The sequence below is a fragment of the Tachypleus tridentatus genome, chromosome 8 (assembly GCF_004210375.1).
Source record: "Tachypleus tridentatus isolate NWPU-2018 chromosome 8, ASM421037v1, whole genome shotgun sequence".
Classification (NCBI taxonomy): Eukaryota; Metazoa; Arthropoda; class Merostomata; order Xiphosura; family Limulidae; genus Tachypleus; species Tachypleus tridentatus.
The window spans coordinates 3,855,776-3,873,545 of NC_134832.1; the positions used below are offsets into that span (position 1 = coordinate 3,855,776).

At 31.5% G+C, this 17,770-nt stretch overlaps 1 protein-coding gene across 1 annotated transcript in view; it reads left to right on the top strand.

The window, feature by feature from the left end:
• LOC143258423 (popeye domain-containing protein 3-like) overlaps positions 1–16,150 on the top strand; it is a 36,959-nt gene extending 20,809 nt beyond the window's left edge. The window contains exon 4 of the mRNA XM_076517334.1: positions 7,330–16,150. Within this exon, the coding sequence (XP_076373449.1) occupies positions 7,330–7,403 (74 nt within the window). The 3' untranslated portion in view covers positions 7,404–16,150. The remainder of the gene's footprint in view (positions 1–7,329) is intronic.
• Positions 16,151–17,770: the final 1,620 nt, after the last annotated feature.

The following is a 17,770-nucleotide window of genomic DNA, read 5'->3' on the forward strand; positions in this document are numbered from 1 at the left end:
AAATCTTTATTGAATATTATTTATGTTTATCCTATTGAAATAACATATGAAAGTAAATTGACTATTTAATTATTTATAATTTTAATCAAGATATTTTGAATAAAAACATTATTGGTTTTGTCCTGAGCGTAAAACATGTTTTCATTATTTAATTATTAATTTATTTGTTTTGCAAAAGATCAGTATAGGACTATTGGATATTTGAAAAGCAAACAGTGGCTATCTCATAGTGATATTTAGTCAATATTAGCAAGTCGTCTACAAGTGGCAACTTTGAGAAGAAATATTTTAAAATTATTTTAAAACCACGATCTAAAAGAGAAGAAGAAAATGTTATAATAACGCATTGTTTGAAAAAGTTAAGATGGTAACCATGTGCCTGTCTTTGTTTTATTAATGAGTCTGTTGATTAACTGATTAACATCTTCCATTAATTTCCAAGTTCTACCCACGAGCCATCGGTCATAAACAGTAAATCTAAATTTGATAACTTTTGGTGATTTATGTAATATTAAAAGTATTTTGTGCCCTTCATCTTCTTAATACTCTTTTAGTAACAGATGGACTACTAAAACGTAGTTTATTTAGAATCAAAGCTAACTCCATTAGTTTGATGTGAATGACTGAAGTTTTAAAACTTTTCTGACAATAATTCTTTTCATATGATAGATACATTACTCTATTGTCAGAGCCTATATAATCCATTTCTGGCATTTCATTAGTACCTGTTGTCAAGCAACTATGAGAACAAAATCTCATTCACCAAAAGAGTTTATTTAAATAGTTTTCATAACCTGAACATTATAAGGACTGAAATTAGTAACTTGGTGGAAGTCCTCCTATTCATATTTTCTTTTCCCAATTGCAAGCAGCAGTGTGGGAGGTCCACATTTTATGCCATATATCTAATGGGACTGGTTTTTGTGTGTACAATAAACTTGTGTACTTCTGATTGGTGTATGAACATGTAAATGCAGAAATCAGACTGATAAGAAAATATTGAACAATATTCTAAAAATCATTAATTACAAGAGACTAATTAACAGTTGCCTAACTTCCAATAATTAATTATCAGTTGGTTATATGCCTAACCAAAAGTGAAACATGATTTTCCAACCACTTCTACCATCACTAAAAATAGGTTTTGGTTTCAGTGTTGAATAAATGACTATTACTTTAGTGTTATAAATCAATTCTCTGCTATGAGATACCGTGGAACAAGTCAACAAGTTGTGAATGTATGTTACAGATGCACCGAGTTAGCTAGGAATAAGCAGTTGAGACCAATGAGTCAGAAGACAAGGGTACTGTATAGTATCATCTTGGTGCAGCTGATGAGGGGGGAAGGAGTGAAAGATACTTACCTAACTGTGTATAGTAAATCTGAGATGCCTGGAGAGGGGCTGGATTATTCTAGTGTTTAACCAACAGTGCCTTCCTTATTGAAACGGCTGGAATTAATTGCCATATCAGCAGTTAGATTAGTCATTGACCAAAAGGAAATAGTGATTCTTGCTTTCTAGACTGTGGAGTGATGGTTACTATACAATGTGTGCACTACTTTGTGCATTTTCCACTTGATTATCAATAGCGAAAAAAGCTATTTAGTTAAGAAATCAGTGAGCAAAAGGGTTTAGTGATCTCTCAGGTGGTACTGTCTAACTACTCTTAGTGATAATGACTCGATCAGCAGCAGCTGCAATGGTCATTTGGTTGAGAAACCAGTAACAGTCATTTGTTGTGACCCTTTCTTTCTTGAGTTATCAAGGGTTACTCCCCAAAACTACTTTGTGACTAACACTTGTGTTAGGGTGGTTGTCAATCATAAGACTGAGTAGGTTAAAAGGGACCTCGGACCATTTAGTTATGAGAAGAATCATGCACACAACACTGACAGTATATCAGCTAGTAGTTTCCCAGTTGTTGTATGGTTAGAATGTCAGATGCGAGCAGGTGTAATACATAGAACATCATTTGTTTGCACAACTGGATGTATTGACTAGGAATTTAAAGAGTTGTTGTGGCTCTTATTTTTTCAGTTGTTGGGGCAGTTATCTGATGCTGTTTGAGGAAAGCTTGTTGTCTAGTTGACTGATCAGTGTTTTCCAAACCAACAGTAGTGTGCCTAATAGATTATCTCAAGACATTGGACTGTGTATAACAGTAAGCTGGAGATGTGTGCTTGGTCAACATGGAATGTAAATTAGGCTGAAATGAATGTGAAGGGAATAGTTTCTATTTTTGTGACTTTGTTTATTTTGCTGCATTATTACTCATAACAAGTGGTGTGACTTGAGTTGTGATAATGATGGCAGTTAGTTTGTTACTAGTGTTGATAACTGCCTAAGACTATAAATATACTACTGCATTTAGCCTAGGTTGATATAAATATGTGATTAATATATAAGATAATGTGTGTGAATATTAATTCTAATTAAGTGAACTTTGGTTTGAAAGTGTTAGTGCTTTATTTCCTAATGCTTGTAAACTATGTTGAATTATACATAATTCATGGTAATAACCTGAGTTTATAACCATGTTAACTGCACATGACACCAGAGGTAATTTGTCCATGGTTACTAGTATGTGTGGTGACGTGTACTGTGGAAATACATACATATATCAGTGATTAGATGTGTATGGTGTTGCACACATCTGTGAAACATTACACAGTTATTCGTGAATGTATTATAACACAAGTGAGTCAATAACTGAAAGCTCTACTGGTTAGTAAAGATTGAATGAAGGAAAGTATTTGGTTGGAAAGTAAAATTTTGAAGTGTGAAAGTCAACTGTGTTTATTACAAGGTTATTTACCTTGAAGCATTATTTGAAGGTAAAGTGAGCCTATTAGTTTCATTAATATTTAGGTTTGGACACTGAAACATTTGGCAGATAGTGAATTCTTCAAGGAAAAGGTAACACTCATATTTCATTAGCCAGAAAACACAGTTTCACCTGTTGTTTTGTTAGTAGTACCTAAGAACTTTTCAGTTGCATCAATTTGAATTATTTGTGAGTAGGGGAAACAACCTTTGCATTGACATTAACAAACAGTAACAGTTAAATTTGATGTAACCTGTGTTTTACTTGGTTGTCAGTGAAGATTTAAATGTTCCTGGAAGAACAGTTTTCCAAATATTTTCTTAACTTTTCAGTATAAGTGTAGTTTGCAATGCACAAGAATGCAGACAACAATTGTAACACCAATGTAGTATTATACTGTGTTTAACTAGGCAGACATTTCTTAAAGGAGTCAAAATGGGAACAAGTTATTAATGTTAATGAATATCCTTGGTCAGAGCAGAGACTCAAAATTACCAGCTATATAGTGCCAATATAATTTTTATGTTTCTAGTTTCCTGAGTTTAAAGTATAATGCTAGTTTCTTTCCAATTGCACCCAAGTTCTGTTTTCTATAACAGTGAGCTAGTGGTGGAAGGAATGTGACTAGGCACCATGGAAGTTGTGAACCATTGTCATAGAAATTATAACAGCAGAGAGAACAGCTAAATTCTGGCCATACATGAGATCACATAAAGCCTGAGTGGACCAGAATGTCCACAAGTGCTAGGGATTCGTTTTCTGTAGAAATGACACTTGAGCATAGCAAAAGTACTCAGCTTCTGAAGAATAGTTTATGGCCAGAAAATGTTGCTGTAGCTGAGCCAGTACAACATTAACATACACCTTTTACTAAAGTTTTTGACCAGTCAGAGTTAAATTGACTTTATATTTTCAATCCAGACTCTTTCTATTCAAGATCAGACTTATAACAGATTTTAAGGATATGCTCCAATACTAACCAGTGCCTAAGACTCCTTGGTTTTGACTTAGCTTTCTCCTTTGTCAGAACCCATGGATTAAAATGCAATACTAAACAATACATCAAGCATGAGAGATCTCACCAAGATTGCCCTGAAGTCATTGACCTAAATCTCACAAACATTATCCACCACAGAACAGCAAAAAAGAGACAGTAGCTGAGCTGGAGACAACCACTGAGTTATACCAGATAATTGTAGGCCTTCCCAGTGCTGAACCAATGATACCATCACCAGAAGTGAAACCAGAGGTTGGAACAATATCTCAGGACTGTAGGTGATAAACAAGTGCTCACATCTCCTGTACCTCCACCTACACGATAACCATTACATCTAGCTTAGAAGGACTTTACTCTGTTAGAGGGATGTCACCAGCTGTCTAACTGCCTATCATCATAATGGTAGCTACAAATATTGCCATTAGCAAGGACTTTCATTTTGACAGCAACTTTATAGCACTAAGATTCCACCTATGAACAAGAACCTTGCTATAGAAGAAGGTAGCATTGCCCTACACACCTTCAAACAAAATATTGAAGCATTTCACATTTCAGGTTCTAAAGTACCACAATCCAAGAACATGCAGTCAGATAGATAAAAATATGGACTCTTCACAGAAAGGCTGAATCACAATTGGAATGTGAGAGAGATATGTCAATTCCAAGAGGGCCCAAAAAAATCCTTCAGCAGACCACTGTTGCAGATGTCAAATCTACCACTGTGTTGGAGGACCTGCTGTTACGGCTTCTGTAATTGAGTGTCTCTGCTTCTCATTATACATTGTATGAACATATAACATTTTAAATTGGTTTTCTTTATGTATGTTTATGGTTCTTATGAAGGATTTGCTTCATATGTTTTTTATTTTTGTGTATACTTAAATGGAATGTTCTTGCATATATATATATGTATTTCATATGATTATGTTTAAGTTACATCTGATGTAAATGGCTTGCTTAAGTTGTGTCTGTTGGTTTAAGTGTGCTAGATTCATTATATGTATGTCTTTGTTAAAGCATTCATTGTATGTACTATGTTTTGTGACTTTTATTAGTAGTGTATTCTGGGAAGTTGTTTCTGTGGTTTTGTTAGTGTATACTTGCTTTTATAGGGTGAGGCCAAGTTACTTTGATTTCTTGATTGTTATATGGGTCAATTTTTTGATTAGTAAAATGTGGCTGGGGTACCCTGGAAGTAAAGGGAAATGAAATATTATATGCAGGTATATCATGCACTTTCTACCCCCATAGTTACAGGAAGTTTTTAGAGTATTTCAGATTTTATTCTTTGTATAGAAGTTAGTCAAGGGAACTACTGAGTTTCTCTCATCTTGGCTAGCATAAAACTAAGAGTCGCCAAGAACGCCACGTGTTCTTCTCTTCTGAAAATCAGTATTGACATGAGAGTGGCTCTTGGTCATATGGATGGTGTGTGTGCTTGGAAAGAGAGAAATTTGTATATGTTATCTTGCTTTTATTTTTTTACAATAGGTTTCTAGACTCATTCTATATTTGCTGTACAGAATAAGATTAGATCATGTTACAGATTGAATTTTGATATATTCTATATTTCACAGATTTTAGTTACTTAATTCTTCCAAGTACTTTTCTGATCCAGAATTACACTGGCAAGACAGTACAAACAAAGCTTTTTTGCTTTTCAGAACAGTAAATAAGCACTTGTTGAGATGTGAACCTTGGCATGAATAAAAATAGTGATAGTTTTCAAACCTATGTCTCTTATCTTTTTTGTTCGTAAAGATTCATTGTAAGGCAGAAAATATTGTAATGCTCAGTAATATATTATCTGATAAATCCTCCTCTTGTTATAACTCCCACTGGTTAATCTGAGAGAAATCAGGTTATCTGAGAAAATTACAGTATGATAGTAGACTTACTTACGTTGGGAACTTGCTTTGAACCAGCATTATAGGTGTTAAAACATGTCTTCTGTCACACCACTTGTAAATAAATATTATAAAGTGTGATCAACTTTGTACATGTGGTTCATAGTTCAGAAATACTAGAGATAAACTACTATATTTTTAAAATTTGTTTGCTTTAACTGTTTTTTAAACTGTTACCATGCACAGTCAGTGTTGTATTATTTACAATTCAGTATAATGAATACATTGAAAAATATAAAACAGAGTATGTGTGAGTCCAGTTGTAAACACTGTCATTTTGTACTCCTAAGAGTGTAATGACAAAAGTAGTAATGAAGTTCACCCTTCATTAATTAGAATAGAATATATCTTTGAGGATGTTCATATACTTTCCAAATATAACTATGACATTTTTGTTGACAGCCTATCTCAAAGTAATAAATATGTGATGATCCTTTAACAGGGGTAAAGGCTGTTCTGCAATGTCTGTTCTTAAATCTCAAGTAAACATTTATGCTTTTGTTGTATGTTCTTCTTGGAAGGTACCCCTATTCAAACCGGCAATATAAAAACCTTTAGCACTGGCTTTGTTTAATATTGTATGAAAATCACTGGTTGAAATATTTAATCACTAAATCTGTGGGATACTTTACTAAGACTTTGTTTTGCCAGTATATGTCCAGCATTTTTTATCATACTTTTTCTCTTTTTCTCCTTAATTTGGTCTCTTGTAACTATCTTTTAATCCCAGTAGCCAAGCAGTAGTGATACAAAAAAGAAACCTTTTAAGTTTTGATAGACAGACCATTGTGTTGTAAATATATCATTTTATGTTTCAAAGCAAACATGTTCATGACTGTCCATGTTGAGTTTATTGTTTTGCCTGGCAGTTCTAAACCAAACTTTGTACTTTTATGTCAGACGAGCAAACCTGATGAGTATAAGAATAGTACAAACATGAAAATCATATCTACATGAACAAGCTTCTATCCTTGATCTGAAAATCTTGTTTTATTTGGTTGGTATTTTTGATAGCATATTTACTATCTCAAGTGCAATAAAATATCCATCTGTTGGAAAGAAAGACAATAAATGATATACCCAACCAAACTTTGTCCATCTTATATAAAACACAGCTTATTGATAAAGTGTTATACATGTTTGTTTTTTTAAAACAAAACTTTTTTGTTTTTATTGTAATTGAAACTGAGGTAATTCTTTTCATTTTGAAATCATTGAAAAACAGTTGTTTATAGTATTGATATTGTTGTAGTATTATCAGTTACGTTTTGTGTTTCATACATCTTGATGCAATAATGTTTAGTGGTGCTGAAATGGTACACTTAGATTTTAATTGTTATAGGCCTATATAAAAAATATAAAGCTACGAAACTATATTAATGTATCATATTAGAATTTAAAAGTTTCAGTAATTATTATATGTTGTTTTATTGGACTTTCTAACTTTTAATAAAGCTCTTTAAAACTGAAGTATTATCAATGTTGCAATCATAAGGCAATATACTGTATGAAATCTAGATTTTTCACCTTTGATCATTTTCTGACAATATAATGTTTTGTGTGGTAAACACATTTAACAGTTTATTTTGTGTTATCTAGCTACTCCTACTCCATATATTTGGAAGTTTGGAAAACATGTTGGTGATCATCTCGACACAGAAACAACTGTTTGATTTTGGGCAACATAAAAAAATGTTTTAGGTAATAAAAGATAAAATTTTCAGAAAACTTGGTGCATTTTCTAGAAGAATTGTTTATGCTTCTCTGTTTTGAACACCTTGATTGTGTCAGTTAAATAAGCCAATGAATTGTGTCATAAAGTTTTAAAATTACTTTATAAACACCAGCTTTTCAAAATATTGAAAATGTGAAACTCACACATAAGGAAGTTATGGAAAACTTACAAGAGTAAACTTTTTTATATATTATTTATAGAGTTATTTTAATCAGCAAAATGGATTAAAAACTATTTTTTTAAAATTTTAGATTAAACTGTTTTTGCTCCAGAGAGACTGTAGTTTCTCTATTATAATATTTGTGTTTATTTAAAAAATTTTAGCAATTTTGTTTACATAGTAAGTTGACAAAAATTCAAGATGTTTTGGATAAAAATGTGTGAAGGTTTTGTTTAGGTGTATTGACAATATAGTTTTTGGCTGTTTTCATGTAAAAATGCAATTAAGTCTCATACATTTTATGTACATCTTAATATTTAAGGAACACATATTCAAAATTATTTAAAAATAAGGAGAAGTATATAGTATTTTGTTGTGTAAGAAAATATGTATACAAAAGAAGTTGATATCTTTGATCATTAATGTTCATAGCAAAGATTTATTACATAAGACTGATTTTAACTGAAAGCAAACAACGAATATACTATTCAACTCTTATATAAGGTTATAAAAAATTAACATAGAGGAGTTTCTTATTGTACTGTATTATTTACTGAATAACTGATTATATTGGTATACAAATTACCCTGTGTAAGTTGGTGTGCAACAGTGGAAAGTACACTGTTTTTTTCCCTTAAAAACAAATTTCTCAGAATGTCAGGACAAATCATTTTTAGATTAAGTTCTTGTGTGTTTGCACATGATCAGTGTGCTGTATCTTTCCCAGAAAACAACAACACTAATTAGATACCTTATATGTTATTGTACTAGTGACAGTATTGTTATTTCTTATCTCATGCATCTACATTTATAAGAAATAAACAGTATTCCCATGGATAAATTAATACTGGAGTATTAAATTAAATATATTTCAGTGACATAAAAGCCACTCAGAGGTTAGCCACGTACACTGCATAAGTAGAGAAAACCAGTAACTACTTTCTTAGCTATAAGCTGGACTCAGCCCATGACTACTGGTATCTTCACGAGAGCTGCAGACACTGATCCTTCCTAGTTATTTGTCATAGATATTATAGAATTGCATGTCAATATACATTATACCAGTCTGAGTTTTAGGTTTGATTTCTGTATACACTGGAATGCTGGTCTTTGTCATTCTGAAATAAGCAAAATATTATCTACAGTTTAAAAAATTGTTCCCCATGCAGATAACAAAATATTAATTCCACCAACCACTTGCAAATAGTTAGAGCCTTACATAGGATGGCACAGTGTGAAACTTGTACTATCCATAATTAATATCAGCCTCTTGAAAGCTAGATGCTAGATGAAATTATCATCACAAATGGTACTCCTTGATGTCAGTGTGCATTATGTATTCACGTTCATGTAGTTGACAGAAAAATATGGCATTTGTTTCTCTTTTTGTGCAGTTACACTTCGTGATGTCTTACCATTTTCATTCTTCAGTAACTTGCCTGAGTAGTTACCTGTCTGACAGTGCCTAATATGTAGCAACTCTGTATTCACTAGAGTAATGCTTTACAACTGCATAACTGTAATGGCATTTGCCAAGTCAGATCTCATGCTTCTATGGCCAAACTTATTACTACACTTTTCTGAGTAAATGTACAATTGCACCTTTCTCAGTTTATTACTATATCCATTTAGAAGCCCTTTGGTTTAAACTAGAGGTTGCAGTAACTATCACTGCTTACTGCTTGGTCCCCTGATGGTATCTGACGTTCGTATAAGGCCTACTAATTCCTTTCATGACCATATTCAAGATACAGACAGCTCCTACTCAATTCCCATGCTGTCTGTAGGGAAAAAATGCTCCTCTCCTGTCTCTTTAATTATATATTTCATAAAAATCTTGTGGCCACGAAATCAGTTCAATGATTTCCATTTTAAAATATTAATAAAAACTATGTTATTAAGCCTAAATATTCCTTTTAATAAGTACATAAAAATCACATAAAGAAGCTATAAACAAATTTACAAATTAAATTTGCATAAACCGAAAAATCAATTGAGGAGATAGGCATACATAAAAACAAAACACTAAATGTTTACATAAAGTTTTGTCTTGGTTACTGCATTCATCATCAAGCAATTCAGGTAACTTCTACAAGTTCAAGGTATGCCTTTATTTTAAAGCACATCAAAAAGCTGAAATGATGTTATTAAGGCATGACACCTGATGTGTAATTAATAAAGTATTGATTATGACTGCCATAGTTTTCATGGATAAAGCTTCAGTTGTAACACTGTAATGGTCATATTGTTTGCATGTACTTGGTGTGAGCAGGTTTATGTTGTTTCCATGGTGTGCCAGTTACTGTTTTTATTCAAAGAACATTGAAACTAAATGAAGGAAATGCTTTCAATATTTACAAAAATTTTTGTAAAAGGATGCTTGCAAAAGATTTAACATTTTCTTCTGAATAAAAAAAATGTTGCAACTCAAAGAAATTTTTATTGATCAGACATTGGGAGAAAAAACCTAAATGATACCTCCTCATCTGTTCATGGAATTTGTTTCTTGTTTGTTTTTTTTTTACTTAACTCAACAGCATGTTCCAGCATTTTAACAGAATAATTGAATTTATTTTAAAGATGATAGATTCAGTTTTAATCATTAAGTTTCAAGTGAAATAGAATAAGATTATCCTGATAACATTCTTGGTATTTATCCTGCCTTTTATTTTTGTCTTCTATTCTTTCTTCTTTTTTGGTCAATTTATTACAGAATTTTCTGAATTACTCTATAATTCAGTGATAGGAATTCTACCATCATCATAGTACATGTACCTCAATATAGAGAAAACATTAATAATTTTAACAAATATTGCCAATTATTCAGAATCCATTCAAGATTAATAACAGGATGTACTTTTAGCATTTACGTTTTCTTTTGTTTGAAAATGATGTTTGCAAAATATACCCATAATTTAATAATGTCATGATATTGGGCAGTGTAACTTGAAGTTGTGAAATACTGTCACCTTCATATACTAGGCCAAACTTCTTTTTTTCTTTATTTTTTTGTATTTTTTTATTCAGTAGGTACTTCTCCTTCCAGCATAAACATTTATGTAGCTTATTTAGGGGGGAAAAAAAAGGCATGCTATACATATGAACTTGACCTATGTGATCTTTAGCATATTTATATTGAATCTGTATGTATATGTATATATATATATATATATGTGTGTGTGTGTGTGTGTGTGTGTGATTTTTGTTGTTTATATAAATAGTATATTGAGTGTCAAAAAAACACATATATGAAAAATATATGTAATTTCCAGTGAAGGGGGTATATAGTATGTTATTTCTTGTACATGTTTATTACAAGACTTTTAAGTTGATGTTTTGTAGAAAAATATATTGCTCTTATATTTCTCATATACAAATTTTAAATAACAAAAAAGTTTACAATTAGATGATGTATTACTACTGAGATATAAACCTTAATTTAGTTCAGAAAGTTACCAAAGTCAAATTCAAATTTATATAAAGAATGCCCCCCAGTGGCTCAGCGGTATGTCTGCGGACTTACCACACTAAAAATCGGGTTTCGATACCTGTGGTGGGCAGAGCACAGATAGCCTATTGTGTAGCTTTGTGCTTAATTCAGAACAGCTGAACAGCATATAAAGAATATTTTGTAGAATGTAATTTAAAATATTATTAGTGCATTTACAAATTAAGTTACATTCACCAGTAATACTGTAAGGTAAGACTCTTGATGATGTTTTAAAAAAAACATGCAGGTACAGGGCTAGTCCTAAGAGGTGGGTGGCCACATGCAAATCAGCATGTGTGGAGAACCCTTAAAAAATTCATGTAATACAAAAATTTACCAATCAATGTTGCAGTTTCTGTTTTCTAAAATTTACCCTGACTTCCTTGCAGCAAACTCTGATCTGATAATCTTTATAATGAATGGTGTGGTGAGTTCACACAGCCTCTCTTGAGAAATGTTTTTCCTAACACAGTTTTTTATTATTATTAATTTTGATAAAATTTTGTTCCCCTGAAGCCACTGAGATTGCCAACAAAATGCCCTATTCTGTGACTGAATTTGGAAAGGAACAGTTTAGTGACTTAAAGAAACAGAAGGGCTTGAAGTACAATTTTTGTTTCTCTAGAGATTAGTTTCTGGAGAAATTTCAGCTATGAGAAAAATCCTATACCCAGAGGTGTCAAGAAACAGGTCAGGCTCTGGGGACAATTATGACACTGGGTCCCTTTTTGAAGTCTTCATAAATTCATAGTGTATTCATGAGCATATGAAGAATTCTTCTGGAATTACAGTTTTTCCATATTCCCTCAATACTAGATTTTAGTTGTGGAAGCCACATGGAGGCTAGAGGTTGATCTGAAAGAGGTGTAACAGAATGCCAAATCCTTCCAGGACAACGAAAGATTCTGACAGTCTTTGTCCAATTTGGTATTGAACTGGAAGAAACTCAATAAAATTTTCTGTTGCTGTAACTTCTTCAGAGGGTGTACCAACAAAACAGCATGAGGAGTGTCTGTTCTTGGTGCAGTCAAGATGGTTGTATGATATTTTGCATTCTCACCTTTAGAAAGATGATTATTCACTTGCAACACCATCAGCATGATTTGTTCATTTTGAATTTTAAGTCCAAGATAGTGGTCATAAATGTCTTCATTTTTAATGCATTGGACGTCCTCTTGCATCATAAGATTAAATTTGACTAACATCTTAATTTATTCCAGAAAGTTAGCAGTGTCATATTCATAAAGCCTTTCATTTGTTCCAGGAAATGCAGAGTTATGCTCAGCTAAGTACTGCACAACTGCTATAATGTGTCAATGTTGATTACTAATGTTCCATCTTATTTATCTCTTGCAGCTTGTGCTCATCTGTTGTCTTCATTGCAAACAGTATTTTCTTCATTTCAATCCATTTTGTTAAGTTCAATATATGTATCCTGCATAAATCAGAAGATTGCAACCTCTTATTAAAATGCTTCTTATCATTACAGTCTTCTGTTATTCTTTAAATTTTCTAGCCATATTTGAGCTGTACACATCACAGCAAAAGCAAAAAACTACTACATCAACTTCCTTCAAGTGTACTTGCCAATGTCTTTCAACCCTTTCTCCATTCAGTAGTCCTTCAGTGGAACAACAGGGAATCTAGAGATTTATAATGTTAAAATTAGAGATTCAATTCCTCTTGGTGGACACAGCAGATAGCCCCATGTGATTCTGTTATAAGAAAAACACACACCATTCAGCAATCTTTTGTGCAGAGTTCTCCTAAAAAGTGTCAATTGTCTCCATTGTTTGAAAAGATACATTCACCACCATGTTCTTTCTAGGCTCACTTTTTACCAAAATATCTGTTATCGTGTCCTCCAGTAAATCTGGCCAGTTATCTGTATCGTAAGGTCTTCAGCATAAATAACTTGAGAAACTGTTTATACAGCCTGAACACATTCTATATTAGCTTCAGTATCAAGTTTGCTACAGTCCATTAATGCACAATCTCCAACACTAGCTGAATGTGTTTTTTTTTAAATCACTAACTTTTCAAGGGACCCTTTAATTGTCTTTTTTATTCTTTTCTGCTTTTTCTTTATCTGTGACTCATATTTTATGAATTTCTCTGTTTCTGCTAGTGTTAGCCATGATACAATAAAAATACATTTTTTGCACTACTATCATTACTCTGCCAGTCACCAACCTAGTAATAGAACAATATTTTGTTTTTACACATAGAAAATACTTTACATTAGGCTTAAAATTTCATTGTAATTTTGTAAACTATAATGATGTGGAGGTTATGAGGTGGTTATTACTCAAAATTTCAACTATCCAACCATCATAGACTGATGATTCAGACTTTGGTATTTTCTTTCTTTCATTTCTACATTGTTTCCTCATCTTTACTCTAATCATCAAATTCACCTGGATAAAAATCTGTCACTTCAATATTAGTAGAAAGTATTTTTTGTCATCACTCCCAACAACACATGAAAATAACATAAAATTACACCATTTTAATTTTTCTAATTGTCAGTTTGTTTGCTTCAACTTAAGTCAGTATAGTTATATAGACTGTAAAATGTATTAAATGCACAAAGTTAAATAATATGATTTAACATTCACCATTTAAATTACCTTTCTTTTTAACCAAACTTTCACAATCTCATGAGAGCAACTTGGGCTCGCTAGTACTATTAAATACTGTTACGTGTTCCATGGGAAAAAAGTGTAGACCTTCATAGTACAAATGTGTATTCACTGATAAAGTATTTCAGGTTTTGGTTTCATGAAAGCTTAAATTTTATAAACTTACACAACTCAAAACATTGTTCTTTTTATTCTGTATTTTAATGTGCATTTTTTGGCATGAAATTACATGATATGAATGTTTATTGTGAGCAAAGCGTTAAGCTGTATTTTCTTGTACCTAAATCAAAGCCTTTGGATTATAAGAAAAAAAGGATAATTAGTCTCTTCATTTTTTTAAAATCATATCTGTGTTGATTTGTAGGTCAATTGGAACTTTTACTTACATACATGACACATTTGTCGTATGTGTACTGTGTCTAGATCACACTTACTTTGTGAAACATGTGAAGTTGACAAATTAAAATGGGATATGTTGCTGTATGTGTTGCAGAGATCAACTGTATTGATATAAGAAACTTGTTCAAGTGTAATATATGATGATTAAACATTAAAGTGTGCATTAACCACATAGTCAAAATTATTGCTTGTTGACAACACTGACTTTTATCATAGTATTCATAAATTAAAATACACATTTAAAAAATGCCACATATGTGTTCCAGCAAAGATCTGATCCTTTATATTGTGATATTGAACTCAGCTGATGAAGGTATTTGATATGTTTTATTTTACTAAAGCTTCCTTTATCTCTAGTAACAGACTATTTTCACTTTCTGATAACATATTGAATGTTATTGGTTTTGACTGTCTACATACTTTTCTAGGGTATCTTATTTTGTTGAAAATTGTAGATTTGGTAACATTCTATCTGCTACTGTACACTTGCTCACTGGTCTAAGCGAATGTAAAAATAAAGATTTTAAACAACTACAAGTTTCACCAATCCATATACTTTTGGTTTAAGTTTTGACTACTTCAAGACTCATCTTTAACCTCTTTTGTTATGAAAATAAGATTAACACTTCAGCTTTCCAAATTCTAAAGCCAAATTTCTCTTGCATATTTTATAATTAAATGAGAAGAATTACTTAATAATCCACTATTCCTATATTGTATTTTAAATTTCACAATGAAATTTTCAGATCTTAGAAAACAAAGACTGAAACATTGCTGTTCAGCTTCGTATTTAGTGTAAGCTCTAAATTTGTAACTGTGTTTTCTAAAGAATAAAATCAAATTAAGTGATAACACACAGCAATGGTTAAGTCATAACCAGATGAATATTGCAATGTTCTTTCAGTAAAATGTTAGTCAAAGTGGCAATGCCACCAAATCTCTTTGTATAACTCTATCTCACTGCTTATCTTTGGAAATCATTTTTAGTTGTTATATTGTCATTGGTACTAGATGTTACATGTACCCAGTATGTGTTAAATGCTTTAAAGATTGCTGTTACTGTATTTCATAATGAACTATTAAGTTTCAATCTTTCAATATAAAGTTTACTAACCTAATTTTTATGGGTGAGCATACTAGCTCGTTAAAGTAAAGCTTCATGTTGTCTAAATAATTTTTTTTATTATTGTCAAACGGTGTTATTCAAGTAACAGAATTTTTACTGAGTTGTATAATACGATAGGTAGCATTTTAATGTAGTTGAAATTATATTTGTGTAACTGTTGTGGTTTAATATCATTAACTAAAGCAACCATTCTTGAAGAGTAGAAATAAAATGCAGATTCTGCTAAATGTATACACAAGTCACTAGTAATTGTTGTGTAAATAAAGATAGGTGTTAACTGATCGTTTTTTGTTTTGTAACCCAGTATAATATGAAGTGCAGGATTTATAATTGTTTGTATCAGTATATTTGTTTTCTTTTGTTGAACTGTATTTTTTATGAAAAAGACATTGGTATCTAATTATAGTATGGATTGATAAATACAAAATAAGCCTCCATTCAAGAAGGACAATCTGAGAAGAAAAATTGTGATTTTTACCTAACATGTAACTGTAGCTTAAGATATGTAGCTTAATTTTAGGATTTCAGTGTTTTTATACGTATATTTGTTAAAGTACTTTTATATGTGGAACTTTCACTTAAGATACTGGTTTTGAAAATGCTATAAAATTACACGTACTAAGTATTTGATTATACACTGTTTATCTCCTATATGACGTTTTATTGATATTCGAATTTTTATTTCTAAACAGTTTTACAGTGGTACTATCATATAATACGTAATAATAGTTTGAATTAAGTAAATGAGCATAATTTATGCTATAAAAGGAAAATTTCATTAATGGAATGACATCTTAATGTCTTAATAATACTTCTTATCATATTCTGATTGTAATTAGTAAAATAAAATGTATTTTTGGATATGAAACATTTGCATTTGATTGAGTTACCAAACAATTTTAGCTACTCTATAATAAATCTATTAATTCTACTGCTTGTGGATAAAATACAACTGTAGGTACCGTATAAGACGACCCTGAATGTTTTTGAGCTACTTATGTACATTTTTTGAAGTTCTGAACCGTATTGTCAAACAAGTCTAGGATGTTACATTTTTAAAGAAATTCGTTGGAAGATGTTTTTAAACTGTGCTAACTTGCACAGTGAGCAGTCAATAGAAACACAAGTGTGGTTTTCATGCTTTGCAGACAGCTGTATGCAACATAACTAAAGTCGTAAATATGAAATAAACAACTTTACAAAGTTTTCATCACAATTAAACATTGTTTTCTACTGTACCCAGTGTTGTGGGCAGACCATAGCCCATTGTGTACCTGCTTGATTACAAATAAACCTTTTCTATTTTTAAAAACAACAACTACTAAATTTTAAGAGTGATTCATCATAAAAACTATATTATGATTCAGCCACTATTGTTTGGTTTGTGTATTTTTGTAAGAGAAAAATCTACCAGAAAGAGTTTGTATGTGTATGAAATAGTGAAAGGTTTCGTAGCTAATTTTATCGTTTTGAAGTTCTTTAAATATATAGTCTCAGTAAAGTGAGCTGTAGGATCATGCGAGTTCTTTTGTTGTTTGTTTGTTTTTTATAAATTTAATGTCCTGTAGTTTCTGTAATATAGTTACCTTTTTTAAGAATAACAATAACTTCATCCTTGTCTGCTGGTTTATCGTGATATTGTTGTTCGATTTAAGATTGTCTAAAGCACTTTTTTTTTTCATTTTGGTTAATTATTGCTTGGACGACTTTAAGATCTGTATTATGTTATTTTGATACCTACACAAGCCTTTCTTGGTAGATTTTATCTCTTACTTAAAATACACAAACAGTCCTGGCAGACCCTGAATTTCTAATGTAAACATGACTGCATAAAAGATACTACCCACTTTCTTAACATCACAGAAGATATTACTGACGGACAGTTACCACCCAATAGTATTCTTTGCACGATGGATCTACAGTCCGCAATAAACCTTTTTAACCCATCAGAATCTCAAACATTAACGGATCTTTCCGACTTTGTTTAACTCTGACCAACTTTGAATTTAATAACAACCACTACATTCAAGTTAATGGTACTAAAATGGCTCCGTATTATGCTAACATTTTTATGGGTCATATTGAAAACCAGCTTTTACGACTCAGTCCTGTAAAACCTCATACATGGAGACGTTACATACATAATAATAGTTTGAATTAAGTAAATAAGCATAATTTATGCTATAAAAGGAAAATTTCATTAATGGAATGACATATTTTTCATTTGGATAGCCGACCTTCAACCACTTAAAGAATTTATCACACTTGCAAACTCCTCTCACAAAACTACAATGTTCACCACCAGGATAACTTTCTTGACGTCACATTTTTTTCTAAAAAACGGAATGTTACACAATAACTTGTACAAAAAACATACAGACAATCCACAATACTTTTACTGTAAAAACTGTCATCCCTCTCACACTAAACGAAACATTGTTTACAATCAAGCTCGTAGAATAAAGAAAATATGCTAATATGAAATAGA